Raw genomic sequence first — 24395 nt, 5'->3', positions numbered from 1 at the left:
CTTACCTGCAGTCAATTGCTCTACCGCTGAACTATATCCCCACGCCAGTTAGACCTGACTGTCCATCGGCAAAGCATTGACTGGGCAGCCACCACGTGATTGAAATCTGCATCTGTGCCCACATGTGATTCAAAGACTTCTTTTTCACTATCAAAAACTTTCTTCCTGTAGACTTAAAAGGTAAAAATGGTATATTACTTACCTGTGGAGCACACCTGCTGTGGGCAGTCACATTTTAACAACAACTGGTTCTTCTCACCTACACTAACAGTGGACAGCTTGGTAAAAGACCTATGTGAGGATTTATTTGCTGAACTGCAGTCCGATGCTCTAAAACCGAGCCAGACGCCCCCATCAGCAGTTATTTTACAGCAAACCAAAACTCAGACATTGCACTCTGATACAAGCACATTCGTCATACTGACCAGCAAGCGCGGTGACAAACTGACAAACTGATTCTCATTAAAAAGGTAACGATCATCACAGCATCATCACAGCTGGTTTCTGGTGAAACTAACTTTGTCCTGTTCTCCCTCCTACAAACAGGATCCACCACAAGATTATGGTCTGTTATCCTAACAGTTTTACAGCAAAAGTCACATCTCTGCATGTTAAGCATGTTCATCTCACCATGTATACACAATACAGTCACTCATATGGAAGATCACTCCACTTAATACGGAACCAGACAAACAGTTTTACTTAAAATGAGATACTGTAGAGCTTTGTAATATGCCTAGAAAGCTCAGGTGTACAGGACAGTTCACCGGCTCATGGGGAGTGGATGTTTGTCTTTTATCTGGAGCCCGTGAGATCCAGAGGGCTGGAGATCCAGAGGGCTGGAGGCCCATGGGGCCCAGCTGGCCTAGTCAGCACGATTTAGATGTCCTGCTTGAATGCTGGTATCAAAGCTGTCACTTCTTGACTAACGACAACAAAAACTACAGGGGGCACCCAGATTTGAACTGGGGACCTCTTGATCTGCAGTCAAATGCTCTACCACTGAGCTATACCCCCTGCACAAGTGCCCAAAGACTGGAAGCCACTGATCGCTGTGCTGAGAGCTGTTTGGTCAGCAGCCAGGCAGCGTGAGCGATTTGGTGGTCATAAGGAACAGGGAGAAACAGAAAAGGCCAGCACATCTTATGAATAACCAAGATCGAGCTGATTTCATCTGAATTCATCATGAAATACGTTAGGCCAAACTGGTGGCAACAGTAACGAGAATCTAGAAAGAAAACCCGTTTAAATGTTTTAACAAGCTGCTGCAAGTGACACAAGTGAGGAAGAGGAGGGTGAGAGAGATCATGATAGAGAAGGAGGAAGAGCAGAGGAAGATGTGGATGAAACGAAGATGACGAGAACGATGATAGCAGCGATGATGACAAAGATTGTGATGTCTGGGTATTCATGCTGCATTCAGGCGCTGTGGATAAAAGTGTCCTTCTTGTATGTCAGTGCAGATGCGGATGATGTTGTCCAGTCATGCTGTCATGTGTTTATCACTAATCCAGTCATGCTGCTGTACAGGTCCATATAAAGTCATAACAAGTGCATCCGCTGCTGCCGCGGTAATGAGGAAAAAACGTCTGCTGCATTTCTTCCTGTTTTTTCCCCTGACCAAGAGAGCCACGTCCCACGTGACCTGGACAGGAGGAAACCGGACACACACACACACACACACACACACACACACACACAGAGTCAAAGTGCCACATAATGTCATATTAGTATCATACATCAAGAGACCTTTGCTGCTGTTCCAGGGTGCAGAGCATCTTTTCATCAGGACTTTTTGCTGAGTCTAAGTTATTTACATCCAGTGAGTGGAATTTCAGAACTGGCGATCTATTTAAAAAATAAAAGCATATTTGCAATTGGAAATTTGAAAAATATAGGAAAGCAAATAACCGTCATGAAAGTCGTTATAAAGCTTAGTAAAAGTCTGCTCAGGAAGATTAACTCTGTGAGCAAAAGCACATTAAGCTTCGCATGCTTCACATTATGTTTCACGTTACGTTCACCTGTCGCTGGGAGAGAGTCGGAGTGTGGAAGGAAGTCCACAAACGCGACTACACATCACTGGAACTTCAAAATCGTGTCCATGAACATTTTTGCCTGAGTCATGTCAGACAGCTTCTCATCATCAATGGTGGCTGCTTAACTACGAAGACAAGAACTTTAAGGGTCCCACTCTACATCTTTTGATTTGTTCTTATCCAGCGACCCAAAGCAACAGAAACTACATAGCGTGTACATACGAACATTACCTGCAGTAACATGCAGTCACAATGTAGTTTTTTTCCAGTATTCAAACAACAAATAAAACAGTGAATGAAACTAAATCAATGCGGATGAAAGATCTTTGTATGTACGTATGATTTGGATGATAGTGATAGTGTGACTTTCACAATGCAGATTTCTAATGTCTAAAATAAACTTGAAACCAAAAGTTTTAGATTCACTTTGTGAAAAAGAAGTTTAAGTTTTGAATCTGATTTTATTAATGCATTTAAATCATTGAAAACCAAGGGGCTGCTTGAAAGAAATCCAATCAGTCATCATGGGGGGCATCAGGGGCCCATGTTTGGATAAAAAACGCAGGTCCACCACTAAATCCGCAATGCGCCCATCGTGACCCTGACAGACGGCGGTTGTGCGGTGAAGCTCTGAGGCGTATGTGTTGGCTGTCTGGATGTGTGGGTGTAACTGAGGAGCGGCGTGTGCTCTCAGTCGGCTCTTCCTGTACAAATAAAGTGCTTCACACTCCTGAACCTGGTGACAGCCATGTTCCACAGCTGCTCTACGCTCGCTGCCTCATTGTGCTGTTTGTATATTTAGCTGCTCCGTTCCACTTCCTCCGCTGTTGACGGTGGGAAAACACACAACAATACAGCCGTGATTCCGCCCTCCCCCCTCGGCGTCCCCTCCTCCCCTTTTCCTCCCTCACGCCTTCCCTTGACTCAGTGCTCAGTCCTCATTTGCTTTCCATCTCATCAAAGCGCTCTTTGAGAAAGAAACTGTGAAGTGATTCACGGAGCCACAACAATGCCAATGGGCAGCCATGTTTTTCCAGATTACACACAGTGTTTGATTAAGACTATAGTTCAAATACAATATGAGGGCCAAAAATGGAGCCAGTAAAATCTAAGTCAAGGCCAGGGAGGGAAACACCACCAGATATTGTTCATACTCACTCAATCTGGCAACGTCACACACTTGTACTTAACTGTTCTTGGCTCCATTGTAACTATTCCATTGTTTACGTCAACTCATTTTTTCATGGCCGGTGGATTCCAAAGTTCACTGTTCACTTGGTTTTTAAAAGGGTTCATTTACTTGGTGAGACACCTGCTCAAATCACTGCTCGATGTTGGATCAGGTAATTCCTGGGGTCTCGAGGGGACTGCGAGGGATGAAGTGGAAGTAAAACGTATGTGATCCAAGTTTAGCCAGCTTATGTTTCCATAGGCTGGTGACATTAATTACATTATTTATAGGTGGATATGTGACCACTTCAGATAAACAGTGTCATGTTTTGCTGATATGACAATGATAATTAAGTTTCCTCTTGAATGCAGAATGAAATTTTCCTCGTCCATTTATTTCATGACACACTTACGTTTTGTTCATGAATTTGTTGCCCTTTAACTGTAAAGGCCAGCTGTATCACAGAATCGGTGGGGGGCGTCTACTCTTTGCAGCTCTTGACTGTCGAAGGATTTCATGAGTCTGATGTTCACTGAGAAATGTGGAGTCAAGGATGCCCAAAGTGAGGCCCGTGGCCCAAAGCTGGCCTGCCGAAATTGATTTGAAAATTTAAAATATCAATTGCTTTGCATGCTGTTTTTTCATTCTTTGTTGTTTTTGATCCTGAAATATTTAGGATTTATAATTTTTTTTTTTTGAATGTCAGTGCAGTCTAAATGGGTCCACATCAGCAGCCTTCAAAACCTTCATTTGGACAATCTACTGCTAATAAACTATTACTATCACATGACAAATGTGTCAGTGAAATGTCCTGGGTTTAGGTGACAGTAGTGTTAAAGGTAATCTGTACTTATTCACAGCTTGCCTACACTGGAATGGAAAGCTGCACGATTCTTCCAACAATTTCTACACCAAAATAGAAAACTCATCCATTACACTATAAGAATTTTAACTAAAACGTTTTTTTTTATTTTTTTTATTTTATTTTTTATGTTTCTTAAAGTAATCTTATGACTTAGATAACAACATCTGCAAACAACTGATCTTTGGTGGACACTTTCTGTCCACCAAGAGTCAATAAAAGTCATTAATGTGTCAGAATCTTGCAATACATTTGATTTGTTAGAATTTAAATACAGTATCATTGATATTTGCAAATTAGTGGTTGTTTGTGGCCGAGTCACTTGTTGCAGGTCAACAAGTTTGCCCGTGTTTTTGTTTACCGCCAGCCTACATGTGTAAACAACATGGAATTCTCTTAAATGATAAGAGTTTCCCTGCAGCGGCTGGCAGACTGTAAATAAAGCTTGCAGCTAAAAACAACAAAAAACCTGTGGGATTTATAAGGGATAATGTTTGCTAGAAGATCCACTACGGATCTAACGTGTCCTGATTCAGGCAGGCCGGCCGGTCAGACAGCAGCAGAACGGGTTTCAGAGGTCGTGCGTTGAGCTCGTGACCTGAGTTTGAACTCTGGCTGGGAGCACAGCAGCTGTTTGACTCATCCTGCAACTGGCTGCGGTGACGGAGGAAGTTGGCAAGAGGAGAGGAGGAAAGACATTCGCTCTATTAATTAGATCAGGATATTGGACAGGAAGTTAATTAACACTCTCACACACACATGCCCAGTGAGGTTTCAAAAGGGGAAATAGCGAAGCGAGAGGAGAGTGAAAAGACGGGAGACGAAACCAGCTAAGAGGAATGAAGATGACTCCGGTGACGCAGCCTTCAAAGGAACCAAAACAGACAGACGGTCTGACTTGAGCTAACTCAATATTAGCCAATCCTACTTCTTTTAACTGGACGTGAAGCCTCTTTTAATTCCGTCTGTATTGGATGTCTGGTCAGGGGGAAAAAAATGTGTCTTTGTTGCACGAAATTCAATATAGTCTCATTTTAATGTGCTCAGAGTATATTCACATTAGGGTTTCATTTGTACAGGCAGCTTTCTCTCAACGCTTCTGCCCTCCGTCCAGACTAAAACACAAAAAAGTGAGATTTTCCAAATGCCCTCCTGAGTGTGTAAACCTTAAAACGGCGGATTGGCGTTTCAGTGTGTTCTGGGTAAACAGAACGTTCCCAAAACAATGACGTAAGCCAGTTCAGTGAGGGTCGGTGCGCCGTGCCAGCAAAGTAAGACAACCTTTAGCTGCCTCTGACTTTCCCTGTGATGCCAGCTGAAAATACACGCTGCAGCTGTGGACCTGCACTCACGTTGATTTAGTCAGGCAATCGCAAAGTAATAATTTGGTATCAGCTGAAACGAGGTTGAAGGGCAGGAGAGAGTTTGCTGTTTTTATGATGATCACTGGACACATGACTTTTTTTATCACGAAAATGGCTAACATTTTGACTCAAGTCAGTGAGTGGGTGTGGACAAACACGCCTGCGCTAGATGATCACCCAAACACGCAGAGAGAGAGAAGCTAAAACGCGCTCGGTATTTGCTCACTTTACGAAAGAGAAAGTCCACCCAGGACTCCAAAGCAGACATTATTCTGCTGGTTTCGTGTCAACTCCCCTAAGAGAGGAGAACTCATGTGCCTGAAATGTGATCCTTGTCTATTTGAATTATTTCTAACACCAAAACCTTATTATGTGTGTACATGCATCGTCTGTGTGTACTTCTGTTTGCAGCCTCGCTTCTTTTGGCCCCCTTGAGGGGGGGCTGAAGTATTTTGAAGTGAATCAAATGAAATTGAATGAAAATGAGGCCCAGAGGCACAGACTGCCTGCAGGTCCCCCTTCCTAAAGTGCCCTCTGATATCACACACCAGTTTTGTCCAGTGTCACACAGCTGTGCAAGTTGTGGATTTGTCCTATTTCACGCACACACACACACACACACACAGAGGAACAGTGCATCTTCTTCCTCTCAGACATTCTGGGAATTCTGGGAATTCTATGTTGCACATCGAGGGCTGACAGCAAGCAATACTGTAAACCTGATACCCTCCTTTCAAGTCGTGACACATACACACACACACACACACGGGCCCATACACTGACACACACATACTGTACATGCACACTGTGATCAATGCTGATATGCGGTGACAGAAATGTGTCCCGTCGGTCTGTCAATCACTCCTAACACTGCACATGAAGGCAAAAGGTCAGCATTTACATTGCTGGTATATGACTCTGTGTGTGTGTGTGTGTGTGTGTGTGTGTGTGTGTAGTCCAGGAATAGCAGCACAGGGATGCTTACTTCCACTGTCTTCCCTCTGCAGGGAGGAAGAATCTGGCGTGACCCCCAGCTTCCACGCTGACCCGTCCAGCCGTGACCCCGACATGACAGATTGGACTTTCTGAAAAGAGCTGCGGTCTGCTTTGGAAATGTAAACAGATTTCAAGAGAAAACACATTTAGACACTTGTACCTGAGAGGTCAGACCCCCCTGCCCAGTTTGACTTCCAGTATACACACTCAAACTAGGTGGACTATTTTCACATTCCTTCACTCATTTTAATAGAAATGTTTTCTTCTTATCGTTCGCCTTTGAGATTTCATGAATGAAATTTTGCATTAAAGAAGTCGAGGATTCAACGCTGCGATTTGGCAGATTGTTGCATTTAGTCAAAACAAACAAAAACAATCTTTATGGTGTCACTTGCTCTTGTATAGTGGAACCTTTGCTCTCAGGCTGCACTGCACTGACTTTCACATCGGCTGGAGCCTCGAACCCCACAAGAACTTCTTGAATGTCTAATGATGTCATCAATGCTTTTAGACGTTCAAAGTATTGCCGTGTTATCCTGTCATATCAGTGACCGTGACGCCTGAGATCTGATTTTGAGCTGCGCTGTTTGTTGGTATTGTATGGTGATATTATTCAGTGCAGAGCATCGTCACATGTGTGAAGTGTGTATGTGGGGTTTCTGCAGTGTTTCAAAAGATATTCTTCATATCCAACTATTCTGAACTCTTTTGATATCGTTTCTCTATGGAGCCTAAATGTGCAAAAATGCACATTGAAAATAACAGAAATAAATAAATATATTTATTTTTTCATATTATTTTGGTGAATGTAATGACATGATACTTTAAGTGTTAATGTGTGTATTTATTTATGTCGTTATTTATTTTCGATTTTGTCAGTTTCAGTCCTCCATAGCCATCTTCACAGTAAAGTGATTCTGGGTTTGTCCAAACTTACTGGTCCTCTTTGTTTACTCTGTTTACCAAATCCTTCATTCCAAAAAATAATCCAAGCAGATTACAAAAAACGCTGTTGTTTTTATGAAAACCATTTGCGCCAGGTCTGATTTATAACTTATTTGGAATTACTGATGACGTAATGCGCCTTCTGTATTTTACATTAGTGACAGAGAAGGAGAGAGAGAAAAAAACAAAACATTTTCCCCTAATAATCAATGTGCCTTGGACTTTCTTAAGATTTATTTTAATATCAGAATCTAAAGACTAAAGAAAAAATAAGATTTAACCCTCAAAGAGGAAATGTGGGTGTTACAGCAGCACAAGGACAGAAATACACTACATAGACAAAAGATTCAGACAGGGGCTGTTTTTCAGGGTTTGGACTCGGCCCCTGACTTCCAGTGAAGGGAAATCTTAATGCTTCAGCACACCAAGACATTTTGGACAATGCTATGCTTCCAACTTTGTGACAACAGTTTGTTGAAGGCCCTTTTCTATTCCAGCATGACTGTGCCCCAGTGCACAAAGCAAAGCTCCATAAAGACATGGTTGGATGAGTTTGGTGTGGAAGAACTTGACTGACCCACACAGAGTCCTGACCTCAACCCCAACTACTAAAACTAAAAAACAAAAACTCATCTAAACTTTTTCAGTAATTTGAGTGTTTTCTGCTCATGTAAGCGTTTTGTGCACTTCATCAGTGTGAGTTTTTTGGTGAAATAGGCTTTGGTTTCACATTATGATCACTTGAGGAAACAAACCTATGAAAAATGAAATAAACAAATGTCATTAAGTTCATTATGTGACATTTTCCTTACTGTAATATACACAGGCATTAATAATCAGTGTCACGGCTCCAAACTTTCCCTTTAAGAGCGCTCATAGGCGCTCAGGTCTCCTTGTTCCTATTAAGGAGGTGGTAAACTCTGCCTTCAAGAGGAGAGGAACGGGGGCCCTGGCACAGATTTGAGGACCAGAGTCAAGTCAGCTATATGAGAATTTAGACTTCCAGTGAGGTTCTTTCAAAGTAAGACTTTTAACTGCTTAAATGTAACGTTGCCAATGTCATTACGTACATATAAAGTGACGATAATCTACTTCTTAAACTTTCTTTCTGGTTTAGTGTTCATCCATAATGTTTCCAAAGAAACATTTTAGACAGCGTTATACCATGGTTAGAGTTATATCTTGTCATGGTTTTGGCATGGCTTTCAACAAGCCTCCTAAAATTTTATCAGTCTGGTGTAACTGTAATCATTCCCGATACTCATTTGCTACTTTCATCGCAGAGATCGAGTTGCTCCCTTCCAAATGCCATTTTTATCGTCTTATTTTGAAAGCAAAGTCACCCAGTTTCCGGTCTGATCTGTCTCTTCTCTGTCTGACTCGACACTTTAAGAGGGGAGGCCCTGTTTGAACGTGGAAAAGCTGCTCACCGCTCAAGCAGCAGCCAGAGAGGAGAAGTGCGAGCGGCGAGAACAGCCTGACCGAGCGGAGCGGGCCAAGGCAGGAGCTCCGGGACAGGAACCGGGACACGGAGACACAGAGTGAGATGAACACAGCGGGGAGAGGCGCTTAGATAAAACAGACAGGCTCTGTGCAGTGAAGCGAATCTGCCGCGGAACGTCCAGAGAATTACGCACGAACGCGCCAGTTCAAGGTGTACCAACTTTTACGCACGGACCTTTTTGGAGATGCGGGGTTTCACTTATGAGAAGAATGCTGCATTATTGTTACATATCATTGAGGTTTCGGAACGAGTGCTTGTAAACTGATCATTTCTGATTGGAGTTTTGACTGGAGAGCAGACGCATCGAGCACTTTGGCACTTTGCATATTCTTGTTTGTTTTTTGTTGGGTTTTTTTGTTTGTTTGTTTTTTCACACACACACACACCTTAGAAGACGTCGTCGGGATCTCAGCGCGGGCTTATTGGGAGTCTCTCTCATACTGTAGACTGACATCATAAGAATTGTGCGGTTGTAGCCTTCGTGTACCACAACACTCTCCGTTACGCACCTGTACCACAGCACCCTTGATGTCTCCCCGTGAGAGTTTTCACAACAGAGATATGGACACAGTCAGACGTCTAGCCTGCGCGTGAGTCACCGTGAGCAAACACTCGGACGAGCGGCGCTTATAAACGGTGATACATTTGAGGATATTTAATCAGTGCGTGCCTTGCACAAGCGGCCAGCACACGAAGCTGGGACGTGGCTCGGTGCAGCCGGGGGATTGGACGCCGAGGTGCTAAATGTCCAGCCGGTCGCTTGCGGCTCCTCAGGCTGGGCGGCAACATGAGGTCCTGGGTCCTGCTGCTGCTACTGGCTGCGCTCTCAGCGGCCCGTCTGCGGCTCGGAAGCGCTGAGGTAAGACCGAAGGATGTGCCGGTGAACATTATGACCTCTAGCCGGTGAGGGGAAACGAGACGTGGATTAAAAATGCATAGCCGGGCCAAATGACAGTCGATACTCTTGATGTTAGGATGAAAGCATGAATGATGTGGTGGCTGATCAAAATGTGCTGATCATCATAACACAGCCAACTACTAAAATTATTTGTTCAATTCAATATTTGTGTTGTCATTTTCGACTCTGTGTGATGGTTAATTGAATTGATTCGCTGCCTCGAGTTTTTCTCTGTCAACTCTACGATGAGGTGGGTTGAGCCTCCGTTACATCAAAGGCTAAGTTGGAAGGAAGATTTCAGTGTTCGAAATAGTATTACTTTGGGACATTAAGTCACTACCCAAATACCACTGATGAGATGTTGTTCACCTCTCCCTGTCTCACATTCTCTGCCCTCACTGATCTCCCACTGAAGTAGCACTCATGAGTAGCTCACAGAAAACTGTAGAGTGTGTGTGTATGTGTGTGTGAGAGATAGGCTGTACATCAGTGCATTTAGCTGCCCCTGTGTGACTCTGCAGCTTCTGTCATAAGAGGAATCTGTTTTCTCTCTGTGGTTCCTTTTTCGTGTTTCATGACACTTACCGAAGTGTTGCTTGGAAGAGTTTGACCGTCAGAGGGTGAGGCAGGGGCTTGGCCGAGGGCCCAGCAGCAGGAGTGAAACCACAGTACAAAGCTGTAGCCAGAATCCATCCATGAGCCCAGCTGCTGCATTCACTGTCACTGTCACTCCACCGCTGAAGTCTATGACGTGTCATTTCTTTGTGTTGTCAGAATTTTCAGCCCAGTTTTTCCAGAGACCTGTTTCTTAAGCTGGCAGCCTGCAAACAATAAAGGATAGAAATGAAAAAAGTGAGCATCTTGGTTAAAATTGGTGAGAATGTCCAGTAGCGTTCTCATGTGCACGGCTGGATGTGCAGTTTTCTGGGTCTTGCTGGGTACTTGAGCATCTCCTTTGGCATGCAGAGCATAAGGGGTAAAAGTTCTGACATGGTAAAGTCCTGTTGTTCGTGCCCTCATTTGGTCACGTCCCATCTTCAACATCATGTGGATGTCCTGCCGGAAGACTTCTGCCCAGGATGTCTTCACACCTGTCTCCCAAAACTACCCATATGACTGTTTTCTGTTGTGCCACCTCATTGGTTTGGTGAGGACTGGTTGGAGATTCGTAGGACAGTGTAGACTGTGGGTAAGAAATGGGTTATGATCCATGGTTTGGGATGTCTCACACATACATCCAACCATCCATTCCAACCTCTTTCCAACCAAGACTTGACAACCAAGATGGTAGTTCGACATCACGCTGCTTCAGCTCCTTTGAACATCTGACTGTTCGACCACACGGCTGATGCTGTTGTGTCTGTAATGAGGACAGCAGCATCCTACCTGGCCTACCTGCTCAGTCCTGTCCTACAACTCTCTGTCCGATCTCAGCTCTTCTGCCCTTTGAGGTGACACCAATGTGGACTGGCAGAATCTTTGTTTTGGTCTTTCTAGCATTGTCCTACTTGGTCTTCCTCAAAGGCATCATATCCTGCAACTGTTGGAGCCACAGATTGGAGAAATATCTTGACATTCTTCACTCAGTGTGAATATGATGCAACAAACACTCTGGAGCACCCATTGATCTGCAGCAGGTCGAAGCTGAGTGCTTTGCACAAAGGCGCTCGTTGGGTGGAAACTGGCTGTTGATGGAGTTAAATCTGTGATCCGGTAGTCTGCGGTGTAACCACAGAAACTATTAACATGCTTGACTTAACATGCACAATGTGTTAAACTGCAGCTTATAGCAGAGCTGGCATCTTTTGGATGTTTGACATATTTTTTTATATTTAAACAAACACCATGTGACCTGAACGTGGGGCACATCAGGTCCAGCTCTGATCCTCCTCTGGTCACACTGCAGTCCAGTGATGGAAAAAACTGAGACATCTTTGACGTCTTAGCTCTGCCACATCTGTCTGTGGAAAAGACGTCTTGAGTTTGCACAGTCATACACACACACACACGCACACACACTGTCACGCAAAGATTATTCAGCAAAGTCACTGCAGGTTCACTAAGGTCGATGGAATAAGCACATCCAGAAAATATGATAATTTACGAGGAAAGGATCATTTTCTATTTACTGTGCAGCTGTTGTGTCTATGAGCAATTAAATCAAACCACAGCTTATCTAATATGTTTACACACACACACACGAACACAAGCATGAAAACAGGTGCACACTGAGAGCTACGGCTCAATTTTAAATCCTTTTAAACAGAACTGGAGATACAAACACGCAGAATCACTCACACTGCAGGTCAGACCTCGGTTCTTTCATCATCTGCTTTTCAAATGACAACTGTTACATCAACACACACTCACCATCACACACACACACGCAGATTGGTGGCTTTTGAACAGGTTGCTGTCTGACTATTGTCTCTGCGGGCGAGCTCGGATGATTTGCTGCTGCCCAGCTTGATCCATTTTACATAAGAACAACAAATAATCTGCAAGGGATTTCAGTGTCGTGCGGTGGTGTGTGTATTTTGTGTGTATGTGTGCGCTCACATCTGCAGCTGCATGTGTGGTAGTGGACATATGTGCTTGTGCTTGTGTGTGTGTGTGTGCGTGGTGGGCGGGGGTTGTGCCTCTGTGCGTGCGTGTGTGTCAGACAGAAAAGCGCAGTTGCACATTAGAGTATTTGTTTGTAAGCCGCGTGTGGTGCAGCATTAGGGGAAAATTCTCCCCAGAGACTCCAGTGGACAGAGCGAAATGCAAAGTGACATGGATTTGTGGATCATAGCTGTACATTCTTCAAAAAGAAATAGAAAATAAACATAAAATCACAGGGTAAAATAGTTACATATGTTGTGCAGGAAAAATTGCAAACATACCATAAATTCAGACCGACTGCTTTAATGAAGCAGTGAGGCGACACTCCAGGCGAAGCCAAACACTGAGGGTGGATGTGCCTGTGGCTGCTTCACAGCGGAGGCCCTTCAGCGATGCCTCCTTGCTTTCAGTCACAATCCCAGCAGCTTTTGAAGCAGCTGCAGGCACACAGCGAACAGCATCAGCTAGTCTGGAATGCTAACTACGAAAATATCTGGTTTTACTTTAGCTTTTTGAAACTTGAATTTGATCAGGTGACGATGAAGCCTGAGCTAAAAAGTCACTCACTGTTCTTGTAGGGCTACACCTAATGATCGTCTTTCATTACCAGTTTTCTTGATTAATCAATTAATTGTTTTGTTTTATAAAATGCCAGAAAATAGATGAAAGACGTCTGTAATGATCGCATGAAGTAAGGTAATGTTTGATCAGCTGTACGTTTAACTACGCTCAGAAAAGCAGCAAATCATCACAACTCACGAAGGAATTTTAGCATGAAAACAGGACTTAATAAATATTCTGCTATTAAAGTAATGCTAGCTGAGCAGCTGCTTCAGCTCTTGAGTTGTGAACTCTGTGCTTATTGTGGAAAGTCATATTGCTGTTATAAACCTGCAGAGGAAGTTGTCAGACCCTTTTAGCCTTTGGTGGTCATGTGACGCACCGTGCAGATGCAGAACTGGGTGGGCAGACATATTTAATACCCTGCATGAAAACCCGAAAAATCCTCTTCTTCCTCCGCTCGCTGTGATTCTTCCTCGTCTCTCTGTGATTATCTTCACCACGTCTCCTTTTTTCTTTCCTCCTCTACCCTCCCTTCTGCTCCTCTCCTCTCGTCTGTCGCCTTTCCATCCATCATCTGTACCCTCATCACTGCAGCTGGGTGAGAATCTGTGTGTGTGTGAGTGAAGCGCACACCGAGCTCTGGGATTCTGTCAAGTTTAAGCGACACCATGTTGGCCATCTGCCATATCTCTGATAAAAGAAGGCGTGTGTTGTGACAACGCAGTGTGATTGTGAGTCACTCGTCACACACTTGGATTCAGTGTGTTTATGTGTGTTTACTTTTTGGAGTCCGCGTCTCTTTTTGATAGCATGTTTGTATATGTGTGACTGTGTATGACTGTGTGTGTGTGTGTGTGTGTGTGTGCGTGCAGTCAGCTGGCCCCATAATTACATTCCATTACACTTCACCTTTCTCCTCAAACATTCCATACAATCTCTTTGCCTTCTAGGCTTCCAAGGCCCCATGCAGCGTGTGTTTTTATGTGTGTGTGTGTGTGACCTGCTTGTATATCACGACATGCTACCAGACAGTCCTCTTGGAGCTTAGCAACATACACTCACGCAGCGTAACATATGAAACATCCCTCACTTTCCACACCAGTGCTGAGCAGCAGAGACTAAAAACAACAACTAGAGGCCTATTTATGTGTGTGTGCGTGTGTGTGTGTTAGAGAGCAAATAAGGAAGCTGGTGTCAGATCCATTCTGGGTAATTTAGCTCTCAGCTCTCTTAGCTCAAACCCCTATGATTAGCTCGTTGTCCAATTCTTGGCCTTATTTTAACCAGCGGTTTGTTGTTTGCCTGTGTGACAAACTATTTCCTGTCTGCATGTTCCACTCTCTAATTTCTATGTGTGTGTTTGTGCAAATGTGTGTTAGAGATTAACACTGTCACTGTAATGATAGTTTGGTCCAGAGTGAAACCTCTGTGTGTGTGTGTGTGTGTGTGTGTGTGTGTGTGTGCGTGTGTGTGTGTGCACGCGTGTGTTTGTGTGCATGTGTGCATGAGGCTCTGAGGACAAATTGGGCGGACAGTTAAGTGGTTAAGCATCTGTATGTGAACTGGAAAAGAGGGGGGGAGTGTGTGTGTGTGTGTGTGTGTGTGTGTGTGTGTGCACGTGTTTACTTAACTAGGTCAGCCAATGGCTCATGAAAGTCATCCAGGTGTCCTGAGCCACCACCGCCCACAAAGCAGACAGACAGAAAGAGAGAACAAGAGGGAAAAGGAGAGAGCTGGATGAAAAATGAACTGACAGGAACATAAAATGATAATCAAAGACAAACCCTGAAATCAGGTTAGATGTGAAAGGGCCTCGGGGTGGTGAAAAACATTCAAAATAACAACAAAAATGAAAGGATGTCTTCAGAAATATCAGGATATTCCCATTTTACTTGTTTTAAGACTGCATGTCCCATCTGTTTGAGAGAATACTGCCAGGGTTTAGCTTGAAAAGATGCATGAACACTCCTAAAATACAGTTTTTTTTATTTCAATATCCTTTGAAACAGAGGGGTAAATCTATTTGTTTTTATGCACAGCTTCAGTTTACACGTGAAAGAAACTGAGAAATCCCTGAAAACCCCACTGAAAACTCCCAGAAATAAAGAAAATCCAAAATGTCCCAAAAAATTCCCTCTTTATGCTTACCTGAGATGTTGGTTTATAGATTAAAACAAAATGTCACCAAGTGCAACGGAGGCGGACGTATATGAACCAATCTGAACATTCAAGCTTCTGCTCCACTGAAGAGACAAAAAGTCATGTTAGATCTTTAGTCCTCAAACCTTAAACAAACATAAACAACTGTGTTTGCATCACATGTTGCAACATCGTCGCCTTGTTGCATCCTCTTCTTCCTCAGTGCTTTTATGGCACATGACTGCAGAAATAGCGCCACCAACTGTCCATTTCAATTCAACTGCCAATATTTGCATAAAGGCGGTGGATGGACATGCACAATAATTTTCTTTTGCAGATTTTAGGGTCATTCAGCCAAAACCTGCTCTAAACTGGGATGGCAACTTGACTAATAACATCATGTAACATTAACCTGTCATCCTGTAAATATTGAACTAAGATCTTCTGTTTGTCACGAGGAGCTCTTGAAGGATTAAATGCAGGCGAAGCATCTGTCTAATCCAGCATAGTCCAGTTTAGTCCAGTATGATCACTCTAGTTTAAATCTTTATTGTATTTTGCATATAATAGTGTTTTAACAGGTGGCTGCATGAGTTCAGGTGAGGCTAACCTGCAGTACAACCCAGTCTGGGTAAATAGTAACTGCAGTTTGTCGTAGCAGAGCAGGGCTGAGCGTCTGCAGGAGAAACCTGGTTTGAAAGAAAGCAGTTGATACGGTTGTTGTGGTTAACATAAAGAAATTTTGTTGAATCAGGCTGATCCAAAGAGAGAGAGCCAGATGTTTTATAAGACACTGTAAACTTGTTATAACCATAACTCATAAATAAAGTCATGAATTCTGAAGCATGATTGCAGCGAGAAAAAAATAAATTCACCTTTCTCTGCGGGCATCTCAGAGAACATATTCAAAATATTTTCCTCTCACATTCTTTACACTCCTTAATTTGTTTTGGCGTCTTTCTGGCATGTGACTGTATCAAATGAGCTTCCAACTGCTGTGAGATAGTATCGACTTACAGCCAACCAAAGCAAAATGTGACACAGAACACTGAGTAATCTGCCTTTGATCTCCACAAAGAAACCACACGAGCCTTTTCTCAAAAGCAGCCGCCCTGAATCCATAATGAGAGACAGTCATTAAGAGTTCATTAAACACCACATTCCTCCTCATTTATTGGGCCGTAATTAAATTACTTACATAACTTTGGCGAGCAAAACATTACAGCTAAGTTTTGTGCTATGTGAACATATAAATGCACATATAAATCACCTGCTGTGGTGAAACAGTTCTGAAAGAAGCCTGGCATTTGTCACTTGAAATGTCGATCTTTTCTTGATGTCTGGTGCTGAACAAGTCACACTGACAGAGAGACAGAGAGGCTAATTTCCTGCGCTACAGCGGGAGCAACGGCGGCGTTTGCGGGTAAACAGACAGGGAGAGAGTGACAACAGCAGCAACAAACACCAATCACAACCAGCATTTCCTCTGCAGGAGGAAGTGAAACTGGAGCAAGTGTTGACTGGAGATGCAGGAATGAGATATTATACATCAGCCCTCTTTCTCTGCACGTCTCACGCTTTCTCTTTTGATTTTCCAGAAAGGTAAAGAAGTAGATGAACTTAAAGGGAGAAAGAGTCTTACAAAGATTTGTAAAAATATATGTTTTGATTATACAACTGTTTAGAGGTATTTGCATTTTTCTTCTGTTGTTGTACCATTTCTGTTTAATTGTCCTCACATTGTGGCATCATATTATCAATAATTAACAAGATTAGTTGACTCAAAGAGACCACACTGATTATCAATGGCCCCCCATAAACTCCTACAAATATTTCCCAGTTTATCAGTAGAAAATTACCCTCAAATTTGCCCAAGAGTTTAAATTTCAAGTTTGATTTTACAGTATTTATACAAGGTTTTTGTTTTTATTTATTTATATGTTTAATTCAATTTATATGTAACTTCATTCTTTTCTGTGAAATACAAAAATAAACCCTTTCTTTAATGCAAATGGGCTCTCGGCTCAGTGACTACCTTAGCATATCCAGTATATTAGTGGTGGTCAAAATAATGTTAAAAGTAATGTAAAAATTTTTACTTTATGAATTGGGTATTGAGAACACCTGAATACACCATTAAACAATCAATTCTGCATATTGTTTTTCGTTTTCTTTTTCTAGATTTTCTCTGCCTGTGTCTGTCTGATCTGCCATGATGTTTTTGGGACACAGCTACTGATTATACTCAATCTAATAGCACCTTAAATTTTATTGGCATACCTTACAATAACAGCTGTTTCCAAAGCAAAGGTAAGAATGCATGACGACTGTTTGTCCGTCTCCACAGAGTGAGCCGCTCCCTCCGTCGCTGGTCGACCTGGTGAGGAACTCCCCCATCTCCTCTGTGGACGACCTGAAGCTGCTGCTGCAGCAGGAAACCAATGCCATAGGTACTAATGACCACACACACACACACACACACACACACACATGCACACTAATAACACAGACATGGAGGAGGTAAGTGTGTGGGTGTGTCTCGAGAGGCCTGAAGAGATAGGAATGCAGCAAGAGAGAGTATCAGCATGCCAAGCACCGTGTTAAGGCAATATTTACCCGAGACAGCAGAAGGAACGACAGAGCAGCTTGATGTGTGTGTGTGTGTGTGTGTGTGTGAGAGAGAGAGAGAGAGAGAGAGAGAGAGCTATAACCTTGGTGTGTGGTGAACAAACTGAGACAGAGAAAAAAACTTCCAGCACAAGGTCACTGCATTGTTCTCCTGCTCTGAATTCCTCTCCAGATTTTGAAATATGGATGCTTGTCTGTGTGACAGCAAGAGACCACCACCCCCTCCGCCCCCTCCGCCCATAAACAGCGTCCAAACAAACACACTCATCCATATATTAATAGATGAGCCTTTGATCATTTCAGAAATGCATAAATAACATAGTGACATAACAGCGACCACAGAGAGGAACCAGCAGAGGGAAGGATGCTCAGAAACAGGGCACGAGGAAGTGACTCAGGGTGTGTGTTTTATCACAGAGTTTATAGTTGGAAATGTTGGCTGGTTGACTCCCCACTCTGGTTCAGATATCCACATCCACACGGTCCCCAGAGGAGGAATCCTAACGGGTTCTGCTGTACCCACGCGGTTGGAGGATCGTCATGACATTTTGCTGTTGTTATTTAAACTGTTATTTCTTTTTTCACTTATTAGTTACTCCTAATATTTGCTGTTTTCATTTGCACCGTTTAGAACTTTATTTCAGAACTTTATTTCATCACTACGCATAGAAGAACAAAACCATAATAAACTTGGCGCACAACTTTGTAAAAGACAATTTGCACTGCGAGTTGCAGTTGCATCAAAATCTGCAGAACCAGCAGGCTGATTCTTACTGGCTGGCTGGCTTGAACAGAATGAAATGGGTCACATGTTAATACATAAAAGAGAAAGAAAGGAATCAGTCTTTCAAAACATTTAGGCGCAGATAAACGCACAGATAAAATTAGAAAGTAGCCTCTGAGAACAATATCAAACTGTTCTCTTTCTGCAGCAGGCAGTTAATTAGGGCTAACACGCAACCAAATAACACCTTGTGCATCTGTGTTTTGCACACAAACACACACACACACACACACACACACACACACACACCATGACCAAAAGCAATCTACACCAGGGATATAATTAGGACTAAGGGCTACAGTATGAAATGACGACATATGCGAGAGTGCAAAGACACACACACACAGATCCACACATGAGCTATATTTAACAACTCATATCTGTCCTCAACAGTATTCTTGACAGTGCGAGGACAAATTGCGGCAGAAAATAGCCTAATTGTTTTAGCGGGAGGAGAAAAAATGGCTTCCTGTGTGCAGTGAACAATGAGCTTTGCTAAAAACTGCCCTCGCAGCCTCATGCGCTCTGCACATTTCTTTCATCGCTTGTAAAAGTGCTGGCTCAATGTTGCCCAGCTTTCAGATAAAAGTTGGAAAATATGAAATTGAGTTCATTAACTCTCTGTTTGTGCATTTCATTCTCTCCCCTTATCTTCCAACCTCCCCTCCTCCCTCCTCTTTTTCTGCAGAAGAAGAAGAAGATGAAGAAGTAGTAGAACACGAGCGTGATATCCTCACAAACCACACCCATGGCCGATACACCAGAAGTCTTGGTAGGTTTCCACGTCTATTTCTGTCTCTTTCTGTCTGCCTTTTTGTGTCGTTTTCTATTTGTGTGTCTCTGCCATCTGTCTCTCAACGCTCCTTATGCCATTCCTGCCCAAAAATCCCTTGTGTTACTCTTTTCTTTCTCACTGTCCTCCCCCTACCAGTAGAGGCACAGCCGGCCCAGCAGGCGGCATGTAAAGTTCGGACAGAGGTGATGGAGGTGACGAGGTCTATGCTGGACCGCCGCAACGCCAACTTCATGTTATGGCCGCCCTGCGTGGAGGTGCAGCGATGTTCGGGCTGCTGCAACACCAGGCTGCTGCAGTGCGTCCCCACCGTCACCTCCAGCAGATACCTGCAGGTACACAGAGCATACAGCTGCCACAAAAACACAAGTTCATTGTGTAAAACAGGTTTAGTGTGAAAATTTCTCAACAGGATAAAAAGAGGCTGGAAGAGCTTTCCTCTAGACTTGTACTTGTGTGCTTCACTTTTGTGGGCAACAGTATATGATATAATCATCAAAGTTCTGCGGTCCAAATGACTTGTGTGCTGTGATTTTGTTGCTATAGGGTCATTTGAGGTCCTCTCAAAGCAAACCAAAGTCTGAGAAGCCTCAAAAAGCTCTGCTTGCCATTTTCGTTCTGTTGCCTTAAGAGATGATTTACACTCTTACATTCTAAGTTGATGTAACTTTGAGAACAAGTAATTCATCATTTCTTTCTTCAGAAACTGAGGCAGTAAAAGTCTTGGCATGAAGCCGTCAAATTTTAAGGCAAAGTCTTCAGCCAATCAGACTGATTTGCTACTTGTTGCAACAGGCCTCACTGCATGTACAGCAACAGTATGTTCACTTGAAATGAAACAACCAGACTGATTTGCTGGAGATCCGTTTGCATAGCTCCTGTTGGATTTTCCATCATGTCTGAACTCAAATTCCATTAATGGTTTACAGATTTTGTGCACTAATACTTTCCTCTTTTCCAGGTGATAAAGATCCAGTACATAAACAGAAAACCGCAATATGACAAAGCTATCATCTCAGTGGAAGACCATGTCAGCTGCAGATGCCAACCAGCCTCATCTTCCTCCTCGTCTGTTCCCATCACTCGTTCCTCAGTTCAGAGCAACCCCAACCCAGTTTCACCTCAGCAGCCTCCCCAATCCTCCCACCTTCCCCTGGCTGTCCCCCGGCCTGTCCACCCTGCTCCACCCAAGATTCACGCTTCGAAGGCTGACCTGCATCGCCATGACGACCTGAAACACAACCAGCAGCACTACCACCCAGAGGAGCGTGAGCCAGCGGCAAGGCAGTGGCAGCAGGGCAGTTATACACAGCTGGTGCACTGGACGCAGCCCAGGCTGCACCAGGCACCCACACTTGTTCAGCCAGGGGTGCACCAGCCAATTGTTGGGGTGTTTGGGCTGGCCAGCAGCTCGCCGTCTGAAGCCAGGGCGGAGCATAGTGTCATGGGAAGTACACAGCAGGTCGGGCATGGCAGCGGGTATGACGGGAGCAGGGAGGAAAGTGGCGTGCAGGTGGCAAACGGAGGTGGAGAGGTGCACCATCCAGATCACATGCAAAGGCAGCAACAGTTGTTGCAGCATCAGCAAGGACAACAGCTTCAGCAGCAGCAGCAGTATCAGTATCACCACCAGCCCCATCATCCACAGCAGCACAACCACGGAGCAGTGGAGGACCAAGAGCTGAGGACACAGTATCGACTCAACGCTCCCCAGTCAGACAGCGCCTCTCCGTCTGGCAGTCCAACCCAACCTCCCAAATTAGAACAAAATCCCACCCCTCCCATGACTACCTTTCAGAAAGAGTCTGTGACCAGCCAAAAACATACAGAGGTCACAATTCACAGACAGACTGAGACTCAAACAGCCGGTCAAAAAGAAAGGAATGAGAGGGAGGAAAGTGGGTCGGCCAATAGTGGGGACACGGCTGGGGCAGAGCTGGCCAGTCAGGGGAAGGATAAAGACTCAAAACTGACCAGTGGGGACGGTCATTTAACAGAGGGGGAGAGGAGACAGAAAATTCTGGAGACGGTACAGAAGGAACTGGATCGAGAGACTCATCTTCATCCGCATCATCCTCAGCAAAGACCAAAGCCGACCACATTTAAAACAGGTACTGCTCAGCTGTGTGAGCATGTGTGTTAGTCTTGGACAAAAGCTGGTTTTAAAGGTCATAGGCTGCGTTTTCCCAAATGTGTTTTATATCAGCTCTTTGCTTCAAATGGGAGCATTTTGTCTGTATATTGTGAGAGGGGCTGCTCTGTGATTTAGCTTTTGCATGTCCTTTGCGGCTTTGCTTTAGTCTCAAATTGAACCCTACATTTCCCGTCAAGCAACTTTCATGAGACCCTCCCTGATTTGTAAAGCCTAAATTTGTAGAGCCTGATCGACATGTTCAAAATGTGGAGTGGCCTTTTTAACAGTGCTAGAAAGAAGACGTTTACTTTGGCAGAGCACTACTGTTGCTCCAGGCTGTTGTGCAACACATAAGACAGGAAACTTTGATCCAGAGGAAAGGACATGTATTACAATTGCTGTCTTTGTCAAATTGGAAGCAAGACACAGAGAAAGGTAATCACTAATGACTAACATTTGTCTCTGCGGTGGAGCTTGTCTTGTTTTAATGTGTGAGACAATCAGTGCGGAGTTTCTCAGGCAGGAAGCAGCCCACTGAACACGTATGACTGAACAACGCTGCCACATGTGTCCTACTATTCTTCCCCATGAGCTCAGCAGTCAGAGAGCTGAACTTCCCCCTGCTTTATGTTTGACTTCAACCTGCAGGCAGTCACAGGCTTTGTTGTTACGCAGACTTCAAGGTTACGAGCTGCCCTTCAGAGTGCAGTCAGAGCCAGCACAGGAGCTACACACCCTGTGTTTATTCTCCACTGGTGCTGCGTACTGTGACTGAAACCAGGATGAAACTGCTGTTCATGTGATCCATTTGTTAGATGGTTCCTTTTTCCGTTAGTTCATATGTGTTTTTCCCCCGTTTGTGTTTACTTTGTGTATCCACACATTACAAAATAACCAAAAAGAATTTTGCTGATTTGGTAGCCAAGTTCGTTAGCATTACTTGTTTTCCCAAGTTTAGCCGACTAAAATGACTTTAGGTTTAGGAAAAAACACTTTCATGACAAAAGATTCATGATGGAATAATAGCATTGTTCTTCCTTCTTTGTCATTGTTTTTCAGAATAAATCAGCAGTGCTGTGATTTTTTGGGAGAGGAGAATCTTGTTGCTTCTTTGCTAATCTGTCATACTCAACATTTATTAGATTTCAATGCACATTGAGGGAAAATGGGAACTATGTGTTAAACACAGCTCAAAACTACTTGTTTGGTGTTAACATTTTATATTCGCTGTGTCTATTTTTGTCAGCCCTCTCCACTGCGGCCCCCATCGTGCCCTCAGCCCGCCGGGCTCCCTTCCGACCAGCGTCGCATCGCCGCAGGAGGAAACACCGGAAACGCATCAGCAAAGCGGCCATCAGAGCCATGATCATGTAGAGCTGCAGGTGAGAGAATAAGCCTTGGGATGGAGGGAGGGAGGGATGATAATGGCAGCATGGGATGGGGGGTATGATAAAGGGGAAGAACATCCTTTAATATGATATGAAAGTTAGTAAGTGTCTGCAGCAAAGATTGATAGATGAATTTATTGATCTTTGTAGGCAAAAAATGAAAAAAAGACCATTTTCATGTTATGATTTTCTCCCTTTTTGACAGGAATGGTAAAGCTAACTAAAAGCTTTTGGCCAGACACATTGCACCAAAGGAATATGGGATTGTTCACTGTGGGATGACTGACTCTGTGGACAGATGCTGAGGACTCAGCAGAGGTGATGGACACTCCTGCCGTTTCCAATGACCAGCTTTAGATCAAGTCACCATTCCTGCTGCAGAGCATCCAGCTTCATGGATATAACAGAAGTGCAATCTTATGAATTCCCTGGAAGAGAGGATACTTGTCACACTAAACACTGGATTTCATTTGTATAAACCACAAATCCCATTAACTTGGATCGATGGAAGCCTATCAGATGCCCAAAGCTAGACTGATGGCCTTGCAGTTGGTAGCCATTGATTGGCTGCGTCAATACTTTGGACTTCTAGCTCAACTACTAATTGGTCCACAGATGGAGAACTCGGACTTTGACTTGGACTAACAAGTCGTTATTGGGGGCTAAATGTGGAGCTCAAGATGAAACCAGAGAGTTGTGGAGAACTAGATTTCTATACTGGGACGATAACTGGAAACTGGAGAGTGCAGCTCAGGCCTCAATGCCAAACATTACTGTTATCCTACAATGTCTGAATCTAACTTTATCTAACACTGGAGTAGCCACACACTGATCATACTACATTGACTAGAGAAGTGCTCTACCGTGTACTGTAGCTTGATGTACTGGAAAATATCGATAACCTGCTCATTTTGTACTACTGCCAGATCAAAATGGAATAACAACCAAATGCCTGCCTAGATAACATGCTATGAATATCCACATTAAAGCACGTCTTAAAGACCTGGCTTTTAGAGATCGCTGTGAGCCAGTTATAGCCAACACTGTATGTATAAATGCTTTTAGAAAATGATTTCTGGGAGGGGAGGGGAGAAAAAGTTTATTTCTTAACTTATTTAAAAAAAGGAGGATATGAAGTCCTCCAGTTCTCAAGTGTAATTATTGTTGCAAATATGTTTCAGATTATAATTATTGGTTGTACAACTGTTACTGTTATGAATGTTATTTTTAATAAAAAAGTTTAAAAAAATCAACAAATATACAGCTTGTTTATAGTTGTGTACTTTCAGATTCTGTGTGCGTATTTGCATGTACACAATATAGACAAAAGTATCCAGACACACCTCTTTATGGGGCTGTATTTCAGGCCCCTGACTCTGACCTGTCCTGACCTCAACCCCATCCAACACCTTTGGGATGAAGATTGTGAGCCAGGCCTTCTGGTTCAACATCAGTGTCTGACCTCACAAATGCTCCCCTGCATGAATGGGCACAAATTCCCACAGAAACACTTGAAAATCTTGTGGAAAGTCTTCCCAGAAGAGTGGAAGCTGTTAGAGCTGCAAAGATGTCTGCCTATTTA

General features: G+C 43.6%; 1 protein-coding gene, 1 long non-coding RNA gene and 1 other non-coding gene across 7 annotated transcripts; 1 reads left to right on the top strand and 2 right to left on the bottom strand.

The window, feature by feature from the left end:
• Positions 1–836: 836 nt before the first annotated feature.
• On the bottom strand, positions 837–12823 carry LOC124050488. Of its 3 annotated transcripts, XR_006841637.1 has the most exons (5): positions 12665–12823; positions 11632–11740; positions 10365–10600; positions 6422–6541; positions 837–1645 (listed from the first exon to the last, which is right to left on the bottom strand). It is a non-coding gene; the product is annotated as an uncharacterized LOC124050488 (long non-coding RNA). The 3 variants fall into 3 exon arrangements; XR_006841644.1 differs by lacking the exon at positions 11632–11740; XR_006841633.1 differs by lacking the exon at positions 12665–12823 and having other exon boundaries at positions 11632–11959.
• On the bottom strand, positions 946–1017 carry trnac-gca. The gene has a single exon. It is a non-coding gene; the product is annotated as a tRNA-Cys (tRNA).
• si:ch211-79m20.1 (basic-leucine zipper transcription factor A) lies at positions 8786–24051 on the top strand. Of its 3 annotated transcripts, none has more exons than XM_046373067.1 (7): positions 8786–9740; positions 17434–17536; positions 19190–19270; positions 19430–19626; positions 20253–21402; positions 22672–22807; positions 23019–24051. In XM_046373067.1, the coding sequence occupies exons 1-6, from the start codon at positions 9669–9671 to the stop codon at positions 22797–22799; spliced, it is 1731 nt and encodes a 576-aa protein (XP_046229023.1). In that variant the 5' UTR covers positions 8786–9668; the 3' UTR covers positions 22800–22807; positions 23019–24051. The 3 variants fall into 3 exon arrangements, with proteins under 3 accessions (XP_046229023.1, XP_046229015.1, XP_046229005.1); XM_046373059.1 differs by having other exon boundaries at positions 19187–19270; positions 19433–19626; XM_046373049.1 differs by having other exon boundaries at positions 8787–9740; positions 19187–19270.
• Positions 24052–24395: the final 344 nt, after the last annotated feature.

The sequence above is a fragment of the Scatophagus argus genome, chromosome 2 (assembly GCF_020382885.2).
Source record: "Scatophagus argus isolate fScaArg1 chromosome 2, fScaArg1.pri, whole genome shotgun sequence".
Lineage (NCBI taxonomy): Eukaryota > Metazoa > Chordata > Actinopteri > Scatophagidae > Scatophagus > Scatophagus argus.
The sequence above is the reverse complement of the archived record's forward strand: the minus strand, read 5'-3'. Positions and strand labels throughout refer to the sequence as shown.

What these genes read in the sequence shown, in the direction of transcription:
- si:ch211-79m20.1 (XM_046373049.1), top strand. Translation starts at nt 9,669, where the DNA reads ATGAGGTCCTGGGTCCTGCTGCTGCTACTGGCTGCGCTCTCAGCGGCC. An exon ending in TGCGGCTCGGAAGCGCTGAG is followed by an intron (nt 9,741 to 17,433) that starts GTAAGACCGAAG and finishes CCGTCTCCACAG; the next exon opens with AGTGAGCCGCTCCCTCCGTC. An exon ending in CCGATACACCAGAAGTCTTG is followed by an intron (nt 19,271 to 19,429) that starts GTAGGTTTCCAC and finishes TCCCCCTACCAG; the next exon opens with TAGAGGCACAGCCGGCCCAG.